Source organism: Scatophagus argus, chromosome 1 (assembly GCF_020382885.2).
Source record: "Scatophagus argus isolate fScaArg1 chromosome 1, fScaArg1.pri, whole genome shotgun sequence".
Taxonomy (NCBI): domain Eukaryota; kingdom Metazoa; phylum Chordata; class Actinopteri; family Scatophagidae; genus Scatophagus; species Scatophagus argus.
In genome coordinates, this window is record NC_058493.1 from 13917651 (window position 1) to 13939010 (window position 21360).

General features: G+C 42.0%; 2 protein-coding genes across 2 annotated transcripts; both read left to right on the forward strand.

Moving 5' to 3' along the window:
* The first annotated feature begins 3449 nt into the window (after positions 1–3449).
* prrg4 (proline rich Gla (G-carboxyglutamic acid) 4 (transmembrane)) lies at positions 3450–6937 on the forward strand. The gene is made up of 7 exons (XM_046384894.1): positions 3450–3851; positions 3979–4095; positions 4182–4345; positions 4460–4487; positions 4826–4964; positions 5315–5497; positions 5647–6937. Exons 1-7 carry the CDS (start codon positions 3809–3811, stop codon positions 5672–5674), a joined length of 702 nt encoding a protein of 233 aa, XP_046240850.1. The 5' UTR covers positions 3450–3808; the 3' UTR covers positions 5675–6937.
* Positions 6938–7659: 722 nt separating this feature from the next.
* On the forward strand, positions 7660–20940 carry qser1 (glutamine and serine rich 1). The gene is made up of 13 exons (XM_046384908.1): positions 7660–8072; positions 10909–11018; positions 11567–11701; positions 12273–15611; positions 17019–17329; positions 17629–17745; positions 17828–17961; positions 18046–18227; positions 18315–18452; positions 18598–18695; positions 19086–19232; positions 19416–19511; positions 19635–20940. Exons 1-13 carry the CDS (start codon positions 7963–7965, stop codon positions 19773–19775), a joined length of 5058 nt encoding a protein of 1685 aa, XP_046240864.1. The 5' UTR covers positions 7660–7962; the 3' UTR covers positions 19776–20940.
* The last annotated feature ends 420 nt before the right edge of the window (positions 20941–21360 follow it).

Below are 21360 nucleotides of genomic sequence, written 5' to 3' on the forward strand. Positions count from 1 at the left end.
ACTGTGCCATTAATGGTTACATAAATATATAATCAGTCTTTTCAGACAACTACCACCAGGTGCCTTATCATCTTTTCAGAAGGCCATACAGTGACTTTAATGGGGGCTCGTCCTCGAGCAGCTTTCAACATCTGGTTTTAGTTAAAAGACAGCGTGCCAGTATTATTTAGATGGGCTGTGATTTGGGGTGAGAAATAGCTTTCAGTCAGAGGGTCACTTGTCTGGGAACACATGAGAGGTGACAAAGTGAACTTAAGATGACCCTGTCTGCTGAGGTCAGAGCTGTGTTACTGTAGCATCAACACTGACAGCTGAGTGACAACACAAGCCTGTGGTGTAGGCTGATTCACTGCCACAACAAATTTGAAACTGTCCACCGGGTTAATAGATAACTGGCCAGCTGTAGTCAGTATGAGTCACTGTCTCTTGATGTGTCTGAAAAGTGGAAAAACAAAGACTCTGAAATTTCAGTTTTTACATTCACCTTGCCTTTGCCCATTGATGTAAAGTGCCATTTATCCTGCACAGAAATCTGTTCCCAGGCACCAGTCCAGAACATTAGGATGTGAGCTGTAATGATATATAGTTCAGGCATTAGGTGTAAAAGGGGTCTGTTGGAGTTCTCTCCCTCTGGGGCTGTGATGAAATCAGCACAAACTGACAAAGTGCAGACTACTGACACTGCACTCTTTGAATACCCACCCCCATCCCAAACACAACTCGCTTTTTCTCTGACTAATAAAGCCACAGTTCAGCCTGTTTACTTTTTCCCCCTCTTTCTGTATCAAGTACAGTCATAACCTGACCATACCAGCCCTGCCACTAAAATATTTTTACTCAGATTACATGGCCATTAGAGGCAAACTGCTGCAGCATGTTCTTTTTCCTATCATAGCAGAGGTCTGCAGAGGCTCACCGCTCACTTCTGTCCAGTTGTCCACAGGGAGCAGCATCTCCAACGCTTATCAGTGGGTGTAAATCACAAAACACATTCTCAGGAACATAACCTCATCACAGCCACCTGCAAGGTGGAGGGTAGAGAGAAACTAATGTGATCAAGGCTTAACAGAATGTTTGCAAAGCTTTACATCTCGGTTTCCATCTCTCAGCATGTGCCCCTTTTTCTTTACAAGTAACTTCTCAGCAACTTTTCTCATTGTGGACAGTGATCTCTCTCTCTGCTCTGGGGTCTAATTTATTTCACTGCCCTGATGTTGATGTTTTGTGGATGGTTCATCATGTGAGATGTCCCAGACGTAAATACTGTGTGCCGTGGTTGGTTTTTATCAGGCGCAAACGTCATGACCGCTTCTTATCACTGTCAGATAGACGCGGTTATGCATTATTTAGTGATGAAAAGCAAATGAGTTGATATCCATTTGGAAGCCGTGCTGATGAACTAGCTCTTTTAGCACATGCAGGTCAAGTTATAAGCAGATGTGGAAAGTTAATTACGTACATTTACTCCAGTGCACTTCTTAGAATCTTGAATTACTTGTATTTTATGTATTTCCATTTATCTGTTAATTTGTACTTTTACTCTGCTACTTTTCAGATCAAATTTCACTTATGCTTGTTAAAATGCATTGTCAATATTCAACCAGTATTTTCTAACCTGTTAAGCCTGTGAAGTCTCCTAAAAAGGCAGTGATTAATTTGGCCCCTTGTAACATTTTAGATATCTATGAATTGATAGCATTTCCACTAAAAGGTGATTTCCACTCTAAACCTCTGACACAGTTTCATTTAAAACAACAGTTTAAATGCCCAATGAGGTGAAAGGATCCAAAAGCAAAGATTAATGTAGCAGCAACAGCAGGACTTTTTAGCTTCTTAGCACGGTCATGGTGTAACAACCTCAGATTTAATTTGTGACTCCTTGGAGGGGAACCACACTAAACTATCTAACTGTATTGAGTAAATACTAGCTTCATCTCAACCAGATACAAAGTAAAATGCTGCATACAATCTGACTTGTTAGTATTAAAAATCTATTATTTTAACATATGATAATAATATGTCAGACAAGAGGCCATTATTTCTTCCCCAATGGGCATTTTTCATTTTTACATTGTGGTATTGGTAATTTTGGTATAGCTCAAACACCCCTATGAGAGCTCATACAGAAACACATGAATTCCCCAGCAGTGAGACATGATTAATAATTCAAACATTGATATGGCAGTATGTGGTGTAAGGTGGCAGTATCCTCTGACATCACCCTCTAGATAAAGTCTAGAATTTCCCATCTCTTCAACACTTTTCATCATATCAGCATTCCTGTGGGAAAATGTAAGACTCTGATGGTATCCAGAGACTGAGCAAAGTACAAGAGAGAAACTCTCACTGCCCTTCAATTAGCACCATCCAGTAGTCAGCTAGATAATGTTCAATTGAATCATATCTCTGCTTTACATAAACACTGGCTAAGAGGCCCAGAGGCCCAGAGGCAGATACGTGTATTTACATGGAGAGTGTGAAACATAAACATTTTCATGGAGGATGGTTTGCCAGCCAGAATGAGAAACTTTATCTTCACTGTGCTGCTGCATGTTTTGCTGTTTGTTGTGTATGTAAAGTCGCTATAGTCACCATACATGTATTTTACCACACATGCCTCTTCTCTGTCACAATGACTCTAGAGCCTTTTGCACAGGCTTTTCCCGTACAAGGCCAGCTCTTCAGCTACAGAGAAACTTTGAGAGATGAGGTTTAGTATCTTTAGTGTGTAGAGTGCTGTTACAAAGATCTCAGAAGATAGCATTGTATTACAACAGTAACGTGTGCCCACCCATTAGGAGTGAAGGCACAACATTGTGAACATGAAAAAGGTATCAAGGTTGAATCAGCTCACATGTTCCAGCTAAAATATGGCATTTACTTCTTTAAAGGGTCATTTTAAAAAGATTTAACTGAAACTTACTTGAGGTCATGACACCGCATATGTCATGAAACCATGATGCCAGTTTCTGAAACGGGAAAAATGCAAATTATATAGTGTTAATGCGCCCACTACACCTATTACAGGTTAGTCCCATTTAAAAGTTAGTGTCAAAATGTACCGTGTAAACGCCGCAGCATTAAGCTGATAAAATGGATATATTTTTGAGAGCTGATGTGCTAAAAAGCCTTTAAAAGAAACATTAATGCATTTTTTTTTGTAGGACTGTATTCATTTAGTCCTGTTAAACACAAAGAAATGCCTTATTTCCTTTCTATTTCAGACACTTAGTTGCTGCTCTTGTTCAGAACAAATATCATGAATTGCCATAATTAAATAAAGTTAAAAAATACATGAGCAGCATTACGTCTGATGGCCTACAAGCCTTGAGATGATTTGAGGTGGGGAGGAGTCGACTCCACAGCTGTAGCATCTGACACACAGTCATCAGTCAGATGATGTATGTGTGGCCTAATCCTGTTTAAACGTCAGTGTGAAAGGACTTGCTCTAAATACTTTCTCTTTCGTGGTTTCAGCCGCCACCTAGCGTCCACTTTTGTTTTCATACCTTAATCATACTATCCAGGTAAACGTGATCGATTAGTTGGGTCTGCGCAGGTAGTTCAGGCAGAGCTCAGGCCGCGTATGTTGGGAGTAAACAAAACTTTTTTTTTTTTTAATTTTTCAACCTAGTGGAATTGTCTTCTGGTTCTTCGGGGAGCAGCACCGCTTTCGTTTAAACTTTTTTGAGGAAGCTGTCAGACACAGCCGTTGTTTGTGACTATCACTGAACGTTTCCTGATTCATCTTATCAGCGTCGAGGCTTGGACACGTACCTGTACCGCTCCTCTAGATAGGTTTCATTCGATGCTGGACTGTGCCCACCATTATGTGCGACTTTTCATCACAGGTAATGTAGAATAGGAGATATCCGTTGCTGGTTGGCTACAGAAAATCGTATATATTGTTGTGTGAAGACGCGGGGCTCGTTGTTAACAGAAGGTAAACTCTGCCCTCAATTGATGCCCCACCCGCAGGTGTACGTTTGACCATGTTGTTCCATCTGATCATACTCCTTCATCTCCTGTCGTGTGGAGAGACGGTCTGTACCAGAAGGTTACTGTCGTCACATGAAGGACCACAAGACCAAGAAGGTGAGACATTTTAGTGAGTGAGTACATTTGCGTCGACTTTACATCCCCCCACTGATCAGTTTCCTGTTACTCATCTGTTTGGATAGTGTTTGTCGATGAGGGGGGCGCAAATTCGTTCCTGGGTCGCCATCTGCTGTTCAACCGGTTTGACTTTGAGATTTTCGTTCCTGGAAATCTGGAGAGGGAATGTTATGAAGAAGTCTGCAATTACGAGGAGGCAAGGGAGGTCTTTGAGAACATCCCGGCTACAGTTAAGTGATGCATTTCAGCCGGCTGCTCGCTGAAATCACTTCATGAGTGGAGGCAGGGGGGCTTACAGCAGACTTCACTATACCGGTTTTTTTCTGCTTGTTTTTATTTGCAGGATGCTTTTTGGAAGGCATACACTGCAGGTAAGATGGAGACGCAGACACTTAACTATCCAAGTTTGTGACTAAGTAGATAATTTTAAATTTATGTAATCATACATAAGAGAGTAGTGTGGTATTGGGTATGTATTTAGGAACACCTGTTTATTCCCTGTAGCAATTATGTCATCCGTGCTTTCAAAACCTGTTCCACCACCTGTCTTCAGAGCGTGCATAGCTATGAAAATCATTGCTAGAACTGCTTACTCAAACTCCAATTGTGGGATGTACACACACACACACACACACACACACACACACTGCCATTGTCAAACAAGGTCAGTGCCGTCCAGTTTCTCACTGTGGTTGCTGATGATCCACAGATAAGGACAAGCGCGGCCGGGTTGATGTGACATCTCTTTTGGTGGGACTGATCGCTGGTGGAGTGGCCATTGTTATTATTATCCTACTGGTCTGGTATTTCTGTCAAGGCAAATGCAAGGATGACTTAAGCCGTGCAAGGTGAGGGAGAGGGTCTTTGGAGGGTAGGCCCTGGTAGTTGAACAAAGTGAACCTACATGTAATAAAAATGAAATATTTCAGAGTTCTGGATATTTTCATATGCTGACTACAGCAACTCAGGTTTTTACAGTATAATGTAATGCTGTTCTTGTATTGCTTTTACCCGTTTAAGGTTGCAGCTATTGAGTAATGTAACTGTTTAACCTCAGCACCTCTTCTAACAGTATATGACTACTTGTTTTTAAAAATATGATGTCTTATGCACAGTTGTATAACAAGAATAAAACCTTAATATGTGAAGTCATTAAGTGAGTCACATATGACTGACAAGATAAATATGTCTACCACAGCTCCATGCGGGTGCGATCGAGGAGGAGTAATGCTTCTCTAATAATGCGGCGGCTAGAGGAGGCGTCATTACAACCTGTGCCCCCACCCCCTATGGAGGAAAACGAAACCTTAGGACTGCCATCCTATGAGCAGGCAGTCGCTAGAAGTGGACAACATGACGCCCCACCTCCTCCCTATCCCGGGTATTTTTGTTATTTTCATATGCGCTTGTAGCTGTGTCATAACTCACTTTTCAGGTTTTTCTTGTGTACACGTACAAGCCATAATGCAGTCAGCAGACAGGAAAATGATTCATATTTCACTAACATTTTTTCTTATGTTTTGGTTTTAGCTCCCAACACGGAAGTATTCAGCGGTAGCACCTCCAGGACAACATCAGCATGTCTGTCATGTTAAGCAGATGATTTACAGCGAACATTTACACTGTGCTGCTCTGTTTTAGATTTTATACCTTTTTTTTGTTTGTTTTTCTTCATCAACACAATATTTAAAACAGTGACATGTGCCTTTTGTCACATCTTTTTCTCCACTCAAACATTTCTAATCTTTATGGTCTGTTGGTGTACCTTTTCCATAACAAGGGCAATCATGCGAACTTTGAGCTCCACGTTCCTTACCTGTTTGTGCCAAAATGTAGTTTTATGGAAGCCTCTATTAACTAGCTTCACAGAGGTGATTATGATTCGTAATATAACCCCAACCCTGTGCTGAATAAGCTTTACCCAGCTGCACCCAGTTTGCCGCTCTTTGTCTGAACGAAAATGAAGAATCAGTAATGTGTTGGACATAAGAGATTTTAATTTAGGGAGCAGTTGCTTTATGTTTGTGTGGGATTGTATTTCTTTACACAGTAAGTATTAATTGCAATTGAAGAGAGACAGGCTTGAGTTTGTGTTGTCATACAGCTTCCTGTGTCCTTCGGAAGGAAAGACAGTTGAACAAAACTGATATTAATGGCACAATGGTTAATATTATTAATATATTCAAGAAAACTTTTAAGCTTAATGCTTTTACAAGTGTTTCTGATGTTCTGGTCTACCAGCTAACTGTGTTAAGATTCCCTTTTTTAATGTGCAGATTTTCTTTTTGCTTTATAAAGTTCTAATGTGTAAGGACATCCATGTTTGAGTCGTTAACTAATGAGAATGCTCTTCTGATATGTGAAGTCATTTTTACTTTCCGTATCTACAGTGTGGTTAACTAATAGATATACTATAAATTGTTGGAGGCGGAGGCTCTTCAGGGGCTGTTTTACAACATTTTACATTTCCACAGATTTTTATATTATATAAGAAACTTATAGATGAGAGAAAACATGAGATAATATGCCAACAGAATGTGGCAGCACAACAGTTTGTCCAGCATGTCTGGAACAGACTTTCACTTCACTGTAATCTGAAAGAAGATCATACAAGTCTGTTGGAAGCTGATGTCTTGTTTTCATTAGATGATGCACAAACACGTAAGTTAGTTTTTTTATATTGCTGGAAATGACCAATTCCAAAGTTTCATCGCATTATTAGAATTAACCGGGGCTAACTTTATTGAAGCTGATCAGAAGCATAACCACTTGAAATGAAAGTCTTTTATAGATGTTTTAAATAAAATGGATATTTTAATTATTTTGTCTCATCTTTCAGTTGTCAAAGTGTGTGTGTGTGTGTGTGTGTGAGGTTGTCGGTGTATACGATGGCTCTGTAGTCTCTCACTTCAGATTCAGAGAGATATGATCAGATTTGAGGGTTTTGTCAGTCATATTAGATTAAAACTGTAAAGATTTTAGACAAAACAATTATGATCATTTTGTGACACTCAGCCAGATTTGAACATGTCTGTTGTACCGTATGAAACATATGTTAAAGTTTTTCCTTTGACTTATTGAAACAATATAGTTCACATCATAAGGTGTACAGACGAAAGGTCAACATCCCCAGAATTAAAAGTATTACTTATTTCCACAACATTTGGATTTATAGAAAACTGAAATGAAATGAAATAAATGTCTTTGACTCTTTGACCTCAGATGTGAATACTAAGAAGTTGTACTTTTTTCCTATTTATATATTCTTAATACAAAATTGTACTTTTTTAATTAACGTGTATTAATTATTAATTATCAATTATTCACTGGTTGTTAAATGACAGTATAAAACAATATTATGTGATATCTGTGCATTATTCGAATACTTTTGATTTAATTTGGTGTCAGGCTATATCAACTCGCTTTATATATGGATTTTGGGGTTCCATGAAAGAGTATAAAAAGTTTTCGTGTCTCATGCAGATGTGAAATATGCAACCGAACTTTTACATGGCAGAAAGGAAAAATACAAAACTTCCAGCCAAAGTCTGCAGTGCATCTTGGGAAATAAACTAACATGGGTACGTGAAACCATGCAGGACTTACACGGCTCTCCATGACGGGAGATAAACAACAACTAACAGAATCACTCAGAAGGCAAAAGGTACTCTTTTATCCAGGATATAGCACAGCTTCACGGCGGCTTTGCTGATTCTTCAGCGCTCTGACGGGACTGCCTGCCCTGATCGGTCGGTCGGTCGGTCGGTCTGTGGGTCGGACCCGGGCTGCTACGATGTGTGTCCGCTGCTCCACGAAGCTCCGTCGGGGAAGTGAATCTTTCACCGGATGATGGACAGGAACTACCCGACCTCCAGCTTTGCGGACGCGCTGGCTCCACCAGCACAGACCGTAGCTTCTTGGGCCTATGACCGCAGCACAGCTAGTGTCAAGCCAAGGTAAAAGATGAGGGAGAGGGCACCTTCCGAAGGAAATTTCGGTGATGGAGGGCCTAGCTTTGCTGGTTGTGCAAAGTTCGGAGGACCTTGTTGTTGTCTGGAGCACTGGAGGAATTAGAGAAATTTCGTTACTGGGTCGGAGTTGTGGACGTTTTGACTTGTCAGTGGTTTCACAGCTGTTTGTTACCGTAACCCACCTTGCTAGTTATCGCTAGCGCACCGTATCCTCAGCGTGGCCATGTACAGAGTTAACCCAGTACAAACCAGACAGGAATTAATTTTATTCTGCAGCAAAACCTGCTAAGCAAGACTGTCTTAGCATTTCATCGGTCTGTTTTCTTGACCCTCAAGTGTTGGCCAAAGCCAAGTCAAGATAGGTAACTAATTTAGCCACCAATGCTAGTCATGTCAGTTATGGTACTTGAGATTTGGTGGTTCATAGCTAACTTATTGGTGTTGTTACCTAGGAGCTAAGAGGCGACGTGTCGGAATCGATACACACTGGTCATTATTTTATTCGTCAGAGTAGTGGTCCATTGCGAACTTGAGTACTGTAACTGTATATTTTATAAAGTAGAGTAATGGTAACCGCAAAACCTGCTAAAGTTGTAAAGCTAGTGCTCTTAATTTACCGGTAGAGATCATCCCTAATGACAAAGTTCTGGTGTCTGCTACAAATAGTTCAGATTGTGCTCAACAGCAGCACTCCAGAAACCTTTCTGAAACCTTCCTTAAAGTATGAGGAGTTAATCTGGAGCAGATAAAGTAAAACATGCAACACATTTGACTGCAGAAAGAAACAAAACATTCTACAGTTTTGATCATCAGTTGACTGTAATTACTAAACTCCTAAAACATATCATGGATGGGCAGATTAGAGGTTCAGAAGTGGTAGGATTACTCCTTTCTCTTGTGTCAAATCAATTTGACCCTAATAGCAGGGGTTTGTGGTTGTCGAGTTGGCTGAGAAATAGACACTGATGAATTGATAGACATTTGCTCAGGTAAACCACATGAGCAACTACGATCAAACTTTACAGACTTTATTAAGTACACCTGAACACTGTAATGTAACCCAAGACTACAGCGTAGCTATAAATGCTACTTTTGAAAAGCCCTATGTTTATTGCTGAGGTTCTAGTTTGCAGTGATGTTGTGCTGGACTGCATTATGTTGAGAGGTGTTTTCAGTGTTTAGCCCACCCTATTTACAAACACAGGGAGGGAGAAAAGATTAAAAACACATTTCATTGTAATGTAGTCCAGTACAGCACCATCCCCAAGTACCCTCAGAAGTAAACATGCAGTTTAATTAACACCTATCTAGTTAATCAAGTCAACAAAAATGGAACATTATGATCTTATATACATATAGAATATGTAGCAGGGAGTGTGTATTGTGCTTGGTTGCTTAGTTATATGTTACATCAACTTAATGTACATGTCTGTTGAAGGGACCAGAAAAGGAGGCGGTCAAGTCTGTCTCACCTCTGTGTTCTTCCACAGATGTTTACCTCTTAGCAAAAAGGGCGCATGCTGGATCAGGCTGGCTGCATCTGATTACCTCTGATTTTATTTCTGTTTCCTATGAATTTTCTCTCCCTGAGAAAGTGAAGTCATAAGTAGGATATTAAACCTTTTTCTAATTACCTGCAGCGAATTTTATCATAATACGTCACACCAAGTACAGTAATCGTTTTTTTGGTTTTGGACCGCTGGATCCACAAGCCACTTTTTCAGTTTCAGTCATTCACATTTTAAGAAAGAAGAACTACGAAGTTCATTGCCTGTCTAAGCAAGGATGCACCAGTACTGTTATCAGGTATCGGGTATTGGTCACATAGTGTGCTCTTGTACGTTAACCTCTTGTCAGTTAGGATGAACAGCTTTGTGGACGAGAGCGATGCCAACAGTCAGAAGATATTTTAAGATAAGTGACAATGACAAAAGTAGAGCAAGCTGTGCTGTTAAATTGACTCCATAAAGACGTGCAGACCTGCCGGAGCACCACATACTACGTACTACAGTCATCGAGCGGAAGTGCACTCTTGGGTTTTTAGGTTTGCATATGAGCTCCTCAGCAATCTCACAGCTCAGCAGAGGACTGATGTTTAACTTTTCCACAATAAATTCACATTGTTAAGTGATGGTGATTGATAGTACTCATATTGGTGCTTAGTATTGATAAGTACCCAAATGTAAGTACTTGTACTTGGTTATAAAAAAAATGGTATTGTGCATCCCTACTCCTGATAGATGGTTACTTGCCAGTTCGCCTGCAACTTATCTGTACTCATTTGAAAAGATGCAAAGTGTCAGTAAACTGTTTTCTTTCTTTCTTCCATTCTTTCTTTGCCTTTTTTGTACTAACATCAAAAGGTTCTTCTTTTCAGGATAAATTGATGCCCTGCTTTTTTATTCATATTTCTAGTAGCCCAAAAGAGGTGCTGTGTTTTGTACAGCTAATTCGCCTGTCTGCCTGACTCTCTTCTGTGACAGGCAGTGGCTGCATGAGCCCTTGCAACTGTGGTAAAATAATTCAAGAACTAGTTGAAATGGATAATGCATTGGGCAAATGTAGGCATTATGTTGAATTATATTGTGCATTTTTTTGAAAGCATGCTTCATAGAGTTACTTTCTGCAAATCTTTGGTTTGTGGGTGCACTGAATTTGTCACTTTAGTGGATATGATAATAGCCAAGACCCAACAGAATTAATGTTTGAGAACACCCATGCTGTGTGTCAAGAGAAGTAATTTTCTTGAGTCGTACGTAGGTGGGTGCTTTACCACAGCTTGTGAAGATGATAATTTTCATGTTTGTGTTTGTTGATGCAGTTCCAGTTATGGTGCAGCACACCTTGATGCAGACCTCCTCCAGCGGCAAAGCTACACATCCACCCACCAGCTTCCCACTTACACTACATCACACCTTCCTGCTGCAGCAGGTGAGTTGTGAATGCCGGCCACATTGTTTTTAGAGAGTCAGGTCACACCAACTGTAACAAACTTGCTTTGAAACTCATGTGGCAGTACCTAGTTGTCATGTATACATTTTTGGTTTTATGTATGTACTTCTTGAAGCTATCCCCCTGGTTGCATTTGCCATCAATTAAAATGGCAGATGTAAATGGAATTTTGTTTGTAGCACTCAAACCATTGAAAAATTATATTTCAAAAACTCACAACTGAGGCAGTTTCTCATTTCTGCCATGTTTTTTTTTTTTTTTACATTTTTTAAATACTTTGAGTGCCACAAACTAAATTCTTTCCACTTTAGGGGTGGTGGCAGAAATCTCAGACCAGATATTTCAAACTTTAACTAATAAAACTAATACTGCATGAGCAGATATTATAGACCAACTTTTACAGAATTTTAGCAGTTTGGTTGAAGTAACCATTTTAAGGCTTTTATTTACTTGGCACATAAAATTGTATTAACTCTGCTGCTCATTTCTCTGGTTATCCTTCTTTTCCTTTTTTTGACTGTCAACAGCACTTGACTCAAGCAGTAATACTTCTGATACCTCAATCATGAGCTTCCTTTCAGCAATGGAGTCTAGGAGCCTTCAGGCTGGTCCTGTCAGTGCCTCACTGCTTCCTCCTTTCAGACCCCCATCGTGGTCTGCTGGTGAGAACATATCCACTCAGTCAGTCTTTTAATTACACATCACCTATTTAGCCAGCTTGTCCACTTGGAGTCAAGGATGAACTTTTTGAAATTTTTCAGTGAAAGGTCGCTGTAACCTCACTGACTCTGTTTTGTTATTCTCTATGAACTAACACGCTAATAGAAGTACAGCAGTAGTTCACCTTAAGCTCATTGGTTTTGCTGATACTGGGCCTCAGGTGATTGCAGTTGCACCATGTGATGAACCACTCTATCAGCCCTCTGTACTCCTTTGTAAATGTGTCTAAACAAAGACATCCTGTTTGCCACTGGAAATCTTTGACTAAAATCGTACGTGACTTGTGTGATTGTATCATACAAGTCATCACTACATAGCCTATATTATATGACTCTGGACTATTGTAAACTGCAACTTGCTTGGTTGCAGAGGCATACTACCTTAAAGCCGTAATTCTTGTTAAGTTTACCACAATTTTTAGCTATTGCGTAACATGTTTGATTTATTATGCTTGGATTATATGCCTTAATTTTGCCTGTCTTGTCCTTTTATTGTCTGTCCTCTGCAATGTAGGTACCAACTCCTCCACTACAGAGTTGTATTTGACTGGTGCCCTGCCTTCTACTGCCACTTTCCCCTCTCCTGCTGCTCTGTCATCCTATCAGCACGTTGTTGCCTACCCTTCCAGGAGTTATGCTACCAACCCTTCCTTGGCTCTCCAGGATCCTGCCTTCAGCACTTCCACCAATGGCCTCTTCTCTCACCATGACTCCCTCCTCCATATCAAATCAAGCCAGAGTGTGCTTCCCACTGCATTGGCCTTCAACCATCTCTCTGCACCCACTTTGGGTTCGGCTCTGCCTGTCCAGTCCTCTACCTACCGTTCAGCCCAGGAGTCAGCTCCTCACCTCCTACAACCACAGTTCAGTCTGCTGCCCTCTGCCCTGCCTGCTCCTCCTGGTGCCCCCCAGCCCTATGGGGCCACCGTTTTCTCAGGCTCTATTGAAAGAGCTCTTCAGCGTGAATGTAGTGTGATCAAACACCACCAGCGGCCTTCCAGCAGCCACACAGCCTCTGAGCAATTGCCCAGTTCAGAGCACTCCTTACAGGGGTACTTTGGCTCTAGCAGCGAGGTGGATGTGTCCTACGAGCAGGATCTGCCCCGTCAGACCCCAGTGTCTTGTAGCCCTCCTACAGGAGCAGATTCCTCTCAAGGGGTCAGTCATGCTCCACAACCCAAAACAGACTCGGTAACTCAAGCTTATTCGTCCATTTCTTTGCCGAAGCCTAAAGACTGCTCTTCCAAACTAGCTCCACACCCTGCTGGGGGTGAAGAGAGTCATGAGCACTCTCAGAACCATACAAAAGCCTCTCCTGAACATTATTCCTCCCCAGGGCAGAAGCAGAATTCAGTGATTGCTAATCAGCAGGCAATCCAGCTATCTAGCCTAATGTCCAGCAGTCTGTCTCAAACATACATGACCCCGCACACTCAGTCACAGCCCTCCCATTCCACCTCAGATAAACTCTCCCCCCTTTACAAGACTCTGCCTTCCATCTCAAGTCAGTCTGACAATGTGGCATCTGTTAGTCAGACTCTTGTTTACTCCTCTAGTCCTGGGCTCAGCCAGGAGCAGGAGATCCACTACGGAGGCCAGATCCAGGGCTTGTGTCAGGGGAATCTCTCTGAGACCTACCCCACATCCCACTCTCAGGGTGCCCCAAATGTGACTTTTACATCTCAGTCACAGGGTCAAGTCTCAGTGACACTGTCTCAGAATTATACCACAGGACAATCTATTAACCAGTCCCTTAACACCTCTTACCCACCCACATGTGTGCGGAGTCTGCCCACATCAAATTCTGCACAGGACTACACCCTGATGGAGGCCTCATTGGGAGGTAAAACACACGACACATTGTCCCACGGACAGACACACCCCCAAAAATATGTTTTGTCTGCGCCGTTGCCTACCTACTCTTCAACTGCTCAAGCCTTACAAAATAACGCCAGATCCTCAATAAAACCAACATATGGCAAACATAAACTTGAAGAGATTCCCATTCAGGACATGGATTCTCTTCAGCAGCTATCTATGGAGGCTTCTGTTGCAGCTAACAACATGTCTGCTCACAACAATGTCATTTATGTTGTTTCAAAAATGGATGATCCTCATAAAACACAAAGCGTTATCCGAAGCAATTCACGTTCTGATGACCAGCTCATGGGACTGAGTCATACAAACGCAGCAGAGGAAAAAGGAGAAAGGTTGGGTTCTGTGAGCCAGCAGCTCATTCATCTAAGCAGTACCAATGGTCAGGAAACTGCCAACACGAAAACTACAAATTCCAGCATTATATCTTCGCATGTACCCCTTAGCTCAGAGCAGCTCAAGCAGCACTCTCTTCATCTTAAATCTCCTGAACCACAGCAACAAAATCACCAGAATCACAGTCTTTCCCAGAGCCAGGCCCCATCAGCCCACACCCAGTTCGTCACTGTCCCCAGCACTCAGGTTCTCGTCGATCAAAGCCAGATGATTCTGCTGCAGCAGCCCCTTGTCCACCATGGTCAAAACTCTTCAAAGGTAGTATCAGTGCAAGGTATCCAGCCGGTTCAAGATCTGGCCCCTGCTCATGTGCAGTATCTTCACATGGATCGGGAATTGCTGGGTCCCAGTGTCACCGAAACCCAGAATCAGCAGGGCACAGTAGTGTCCGAACAGAGCTCAGGGTGCTCTGATTCCTCTAAACATGACTACAGCCAGTCAGCAAATCAGCAACCAAGTGATGCCAAAAACCACTTCTCTCTAAACTCCATTTGCTTCCCCGACTCCATGCTACTTGCTGATGACCGAAATATTTTGTCAAATGTTGATGACATCCTGGCTGCCACGGTAGCAGCTTGTGGTGTTACGCCACAAGACTTTGTCAAAGCTACATCCTCTGCTGAGGCTGAAATGGCAGTGATGGCAAGCCCAGTTGATTCCAAGGGTCACTTCCAGACTGTGGATATAAGGCACATGTCACCTAGTTTCTCTTCAGCACAACATCCAATCATCACCAACACTAACTCTCACACCATGACCATGACACTAAATGGATCTCAGATGGCCACGGACTGTCAGGGTCAGTCTGTTCACCACAACAGCAGTTCTGAGCTGGACACAAATGGCAATGGAGGGAGCTCTGAGAATGACTATCACTTAACGGAGCAGGTGTATGACCCCTCAGGTCTCCACAACAGGATCAAAGGGAACGCAAAGTGTATTAAAACAGAGGATGGCCTCATGGAATGTCCAAGCGGTGAGGACTTTCCCAAAAAGAAGGCTCGCTCCAAGTCCTTCACCAAAGCAGGTGGGCCAGAGGAGGATAGTGGACAGGCCAGACCAGTCAAGCGCAGTGGGCAGGCAAAGCGACAAAACTCCAGGGGTAGTGACATCGGCTCGCCATCCTCCTCACAGAGTGTATATGACGGTTGTCCGCAGCAGGAGAGAATCAGGCAGAAGATCCGTGAAGTGGAAGAGAAACAGCCAGAGGTCAAAACGGGCTTCATTGGCTCCTTCCTCGACTTTATCAAATCTGGCCCCAAACAGCAATACTCTCCAAGTCCTGCACGAACATTTAGTCGCCCGAGAAAGCCCTGCACCTCATCCAAGCCACTGCCATGTACTTTGCCTGCTTTGCCTCCCAAAGTGCAGACTCTGAGCGGGCCCTTGATTCCCCAGGAGAGTCAAGGTGTGAGCTCTCAACAGAAACGTCTGGATGAAGACTTGCAAAAGAACTTAGAGACGCTGCCGTCATTCAGCTCAGATGAAGAGGAGAACACTGGGAAGAACCTGGCCCTGAGGAACAGCATCAGCTCAGCGCTTTCAGCTCTGGATGAGTCTTCAGATCGGAAAACCAGGACAGGTAACTATACATATAATTTTGTAAAGAGCTGCCAATACACTATATAGACAAAAATTTCCAGACACACCTCTTTATGGGTCCATTTTTCAGGGATTAGGCTCAGCCCTTTACTTCCAGTGAAGGGCAGTCTTAATGCTTCAGCATACCAAGACAGTTTGGACAATGCTGTGCTTCCAACTTTGTGGCAACAGTTTTGGGAAGGCCCTTTTCTATTCCAGCATGACTGTGTCCCAGTGCACAAAGATAGTTCCATAAAGACATGGCTGGATGAGTTTAGTGTGGAAGAACTTGATTGGCCCACACAGAGCCCTGACCTCAACCCCATCCAAACACCTTTGGTATGAACTGGAACAGAGATTGCAAGCCAGGCCTATTGGTCCAACACCAGTGCCTGGTCTCACTGTTTCTCTACTGCATGAAGGGGTTAAAATTCCCACAGAAACACTCTTGTGGAAAGCCTTCCCAGAAGAGTGGAGGCTGATATAGCTGCAAATCTGTCTGTGTATTTAGAATGTGATGTCATTACAGGCCCTGTTGGTGTAATGGTCAGGTGACTTAATACTTTTGTCTATATAGTGGATATCTTGTAACCCCCCCTGCTCTCTCTCTCTCTCTCTCTCTCTCTAACTCTAACTCATTCTGTACCATGCTGTATTTGATCGTTTTCATAGGTTGCATCATTAACAACAAGCTGCTTCCACACACAGCTCAACTGCTGTTGTGAAACTGGAACGCTGGTGGGAAAAATCCAAAACACAATTTGCAATTGGAAATCTTTTAAACATCCTGCTGGTTAAGAAAGTAACTAAAGCTGACAGGGAGAGAGAAACAGAAGGAGGTGGGCAGGGCAAGCAGAGGTGTGTGCAGCAGAGTGTAGGAGCGCAGGTATTGGGAAAACAGAACTGAAAGAAAAAGCAAGTAAGCTGCAGTACCTCGAGTCTGTACCAAAGCAGTATTGAAATTCAGTGCCAAGCTGTAGTTACAGTTAAAGTTTGTCCAGACCCCAATTACAGTGTCACAGGAAACTCAGTTGACAGTGTATTGCAAAGCAGGGAAATTGGGAACAAGCTGCTACTATGATTAAGATGGTTCTGGTTGTTGGTACTATGTAAGGTCGAAGCGCATATCACATATGTTTTAATCTAGCACTAAACCTATGTAACATGTTGTCTCTCATGTTAGCTAGTATTCTTCCCTGAGGGATGTCATGCAACAATATTAAACAGCGTCAGCGTATTTCTCCTTGCTTTTTTAAGCTTTATCATATTTGAGACATCAGTAATAGCTTTATGTGTTATACATTTAGTAAGATGCCATGATGATATGCATTGTCTAGCTGTTAATTTAATTTTTCTTTCTTAAAGTGTTTTTCATCAACTTATTCATATTTTTCCAACGCTTCTCCAGATAATCAGGTACCTGGTTCCATGATGAAGCCAGGCCAAGTTCCTACTGTGTCACACACTGTCACCAAAGCCTGCATGTCGCCGGTCATCACTCCAACACAGACAACACCTTCAAATGTCATCTCGGGTGGGCCTGCATTTGCAGCCAAAGAGGAGTCCAAAGAGACTCCGTCGGACCTGTTGGCTGTACAGTTAATGAGTGTGGCCATTGAGGGACTGACAGACGAGGAGCTGTCAGACAGCGGTGGGGAGGGGATGTACCGGGAGAGAGACGAGTTTGTCGTCAGGAATGAGGATATCGAAATCTTGAAGGTGCATCCTGGACACATGAATAGATTATGAATATTTGAAAACGTTGTTATATGGATAAGGATACTTGTTATTAATGTTGAATTTGATGATTCATAAAAAAAACACCTTATGGCAGTGTAGTAGCATTAGCATTTTTTAAAGAAATATCTGTTGCTGATGGTGCCACACATCACTTTTCATGTAAAACCTAAGGTGTTCAAACCAAAATTGTAGGAGGATAGTCATATGTGATCTCACTGCTGAAGAGTCTTATATGGTAACTGGTACTTCATACTGAAGCCTGTTCTGCATGTGTCCAGGTGACAATGCAAGCAGGCAGTGAACCTCCAGCCATCTGGAAAGTCCAGAAGGCTCTCCTGCAGAAATTTGTGCCAGAGTTGAGAGATGGAAAGAGAGTCTTCTCAGCCACTAACAGTGTAAGTAAAAGCAGATTGGTCAGTATGCTCAGAAGAAATTGTGATCATTTTTCTGGTAACAGGTTTTTCTTTGTGTATGTAGTATCTTGGATATTTTGGAGATGCCAAGGCCATGTATCAGAGGGTATATGTGAAATTCTTGGACACCGTTAACAAAAGGGAGTATGTACGAGTTTGTAGTCGGAAGCCACGCTGCAAGCCTATGAACTCTCTGAGGTACAATAACTAATCAACTAATTCAAGTATTTTTAAAAGCACAACTTTTCAGTTCTGTGACTCTTTTTTTGTATCACCACCCAGGGGAGCTCAGGTGAAAACTTTGCTGGGCTTGACAGCTGCCCCTTCCTCAGTCTCCCAAAGCCAAAAGCCACGGCCCAAACAACCCAAGCCCAGGGCAGAGCCCCCGCCTAAGAAAAGGAGGAAATGGAAGGAGGAGTTCCCTGCCTCTGGATCATCTGCAGAAGAAGGCGGTGAAGATGATGGTGAGGAAGCCTGTTGACTTGTCTGATTGAATCTAGTTTGAATATAATTGTAGTCTAAATCTCTTCTCACTCTCGCCCTCCACGCAGAATTAAACCCTCCAGTGCCGTTCACTTCACGACTCCTCAACACACGAACCATGAAGGAAACCTTCAAGAGCTTTGTGGAACTGCTCATCAGTATTGCCTTAGACGAAGACGTGATGACAGCACTTGAGAGGGCGAACGGTGAGTGATTAGACTTTCTTCACACGGAGCTATTTCTTAATAGCAGACCAAAATCTGAATGGGGAAAAAAAACGTAAAAACTGGGTTTAGGTGAGCCAGATTGTAGATTTCATCTGTGTTACCTTGCTAACCTGTCTTGTTTCAGATGAGTTACTGCTGCCACATATGAAAAGAGTGGATGGGATGATCACTGACAACAGGAAACGTCTGCTTCACAAACTACACATAGGGCAGGTGCTAAAGGTGGGTGTGTTTTCAAAACCGCAAATTAATTGGTTGGTCTGAGTTCTCTCATTGGAATACTTGTTTCCTAAAAGTAATTATAGAATTTTATTTGTTCAGATGCCTTCTGCTTTATACAAAAATCAACTATGTTAATCCAAAATACAAAAGCAGAGAAAGTCTCATTTTTCTTCTTCAGTTTTTCTTTCTTTCTTCTTCAATACTTCAGTATTGAGTTAATGTGCAGTGGCGCCTTTTTAGTTTGTGAGCATCATTTTCACTCTCAAACCCTTTACAGGCAGGTTTACAAATAAACTTTGGATCTGCTTTGGTGACTAAGAGAAAATCAAAGGTCCTGGACCTTGATTGTGGTGTGTGAACCTAAGTAGCTCTCCCATTCTGTGTCTTCAGACGGCTCTAGACAATTTTCCTGAGATTTCAGTGGTGACTGAACTGAAGAAGGACGGGGAAACCCCGGCCTTTAAGGTACGTCTCAGTGGGTTGGCCTACAACAAGAAAACCATGAAGCCCTACAAGATGCCTAATAAAGTGCCACAGGTAAGACAAGATGATGCTTCACTGTGATGTCAGTATATGTCCAGCAGGGGGCACGGTGTCACTGTTTTGTTTTTCTCACTCATTCCTTTATTCTGCTGAGCCCTGAAGCCACTGTGCCCTTCCCTGCCGTGTTTTCAAATGTCTTTGAAAAGCACTTTAAGACTTGTCTTTTTCCCTTTCTAGGAGTACACAGTGGACCAGCAGAGAACCCAGTGGTTCTCTCTGTACCACTCTTTGCAGCACTACAAGTATCATACGTACCTCATGTGTAAGGACGAGGTGAGACATTGTCGTGCATGCTTGCTGTGCTAGCTTGTTTAAATCAGTGCTAAGTTAGTGTAGATTTTACTCTTTGATGATTTGCAGGTTTAACTAACTTCTGATGAATCTTCTGCTCTCTAGATCGCGTCCCTGCGGGTGCAGGCAGGGGACCTGGGACAGGAGGAGACAGTACAGAAGTGTCTGCAGAACGGTGCTTGGGTAGAGGGGCTCTTTGATCGGTTTGGAGATCTAATCAATCAAGTGCAGCAGGTCTGCCGATGATCCAGCCTTCACTTTGGTTTAATAGAAAAGCCCAAAGCCTAAGTCCCTCGCTTAAAAATAAGGGGATGCCTCCAGCTCAGAACGGCAGCAGTCAAGGATGGAGTGAGTCTCTCCTTCCAGCCACAGAGAGATTTGAATCAGGGACCTGTCAGCCAGCTTGCCTGAAAGACGTTCAGAGAGGCCTGTGGCCTAAAAGCGGCAGCAGGTGAAGAGCGGAACAATAGTAATGTCTGTAGTCTGCATCACTGCATCCCAACAGAAAGCAGTAACTAACAATTAACAGAGGACAAGGACTTCTTTTTGGAAGCATTTTGGCAGACTTTGACCCGATGCTACTCCCAGTTTTTGTAGGTTTTTGTAGTTACAAGCTCACTTTTTATGGGCCTTTTCATAGATTTATATAATTTTGTATAATTTTTTATCTTTTTTGTTTTTTTTGTTTTGTTTTTTAGTTAAATGCCAGATCATAACCAGTGAGTATGCGCTAAATATAGAGCAATCAGCAGTAGAGTAGAGCACAGCAGAGAAAAATGCAGAAATCTGATTTCCTGCAGTTATAACAAGCTTTCATCAATCATTTGATAAGTAGGCTCACTTGCAGAAAAGTTGATTTATTGTAAAAATAAAGTATATATGGATATATTAAATATCAACGTAGCTATATACTGTTTGTAAAACATCCATTTTGTAATGGAGCGCCAACTTATATATAATGTACATTTTGTATAAAAGAACAGGGAGGTGGGAACTGCGGCAATTCTCTAAAGGGGGAATTTGGTGACTATATACTGTATCTTTATTTTGATTTAACTTTCGTGCTTCAAACAGTCCTTTGCTTATAAAATGCAATCCAGTGCCCTTCCAGTACTGCTTTTTATTAATTTTGTTAATCAAATATTATTACCTTGACTTAACTGAGGGTAAAATGAAATAAAGTTGTCTTTATACTCTTTTACACACTTAGCCCACATTTTATGACAAATAGATATATATTTTTCACAGAAGTTATATTCTCTTGTTCATTGCAATTTCTGAGACACTTTTCCATTGTTTTTTCACAGTTTTCCAAAGTGGACTCTATAAGTCAGTTACCAATTTTATGCTCTCAAAAATAATTTTGTTCTTTACAGATGCAGTTTGTAAATAAAGTGCCACATGTATTAGGTGTTTGCTTTGATATGTTTTGTCTGTGGGGGTTAACGTCTTCCAAATTATCTGGGGTACCTTTTTCCCGCTTCTGAAGGGTGGCATGCCAGGAAAAGATTGAGAACCACTGTCTCAGAAAGTTTTTCCACAGATGTCATTAAGAGCTTTGGTACTGCAACGCTAAGTGCGTTCTTCAGAATAAAGAATGAAATTCCACATTACATAACATGGTCATATCCAAAGTATATGATATACAAACAGATGGGAAGAAGGCGCCTGAAGAAAAGCCACAAGACAAGATCGCTATTTGACTGTTTTAAACCTTGCAAGGAACAAATCTGTGAAGTTGATATAATCACTTATGATTTTTAACTGATGGTGCTCCTGGAACATGGATACTTGAGAGTGAGAGCAACATCTTTAGATATTTTGCCACCGA

Coding starts and splice junctions, on each gene's coding strand:
- prrg4 (XM_046384894.1), top strand. CDS start 3,809: ATGCTGGACTGTGCCCACCATTATGTGCGACTTTTCATCACAG. Junction 3,852..3,978: donor TGTGCGACTTTTCATCACAG/GTAATGTAGAAT, acceptor CCCCACCCGCAG/GTGTACGTTTGACCATGTTG. Junction 4,965..5,314: donor GATGACTTAAGCCGTGCAAG/GTGAGGGAGAGG, acceptor TGTCTACCACAG/CTCCATGCGGGTGCGATCGA.
- qser1 (XM_046384908.1), top strand. CDS start 7,963: ATGATGGACAGGAACTACCCGACCTCCAGCTTTGCGGACGCGCTGGCT. Junction 15,612..17,018: donor AGATCGGAAAACCAGGACAG/GTAACTATACAT, acceptor ACGCTTCTCCAG/ATAATCAGGTACCTGGTTCC. Junction 18,228..18,314: donor AGAAGGCGGTGAAGATGATG/GTGAGGAAGCCT, acceptor CCCTCCACGCAG/AATTAAACCCTCCAGTGCCG.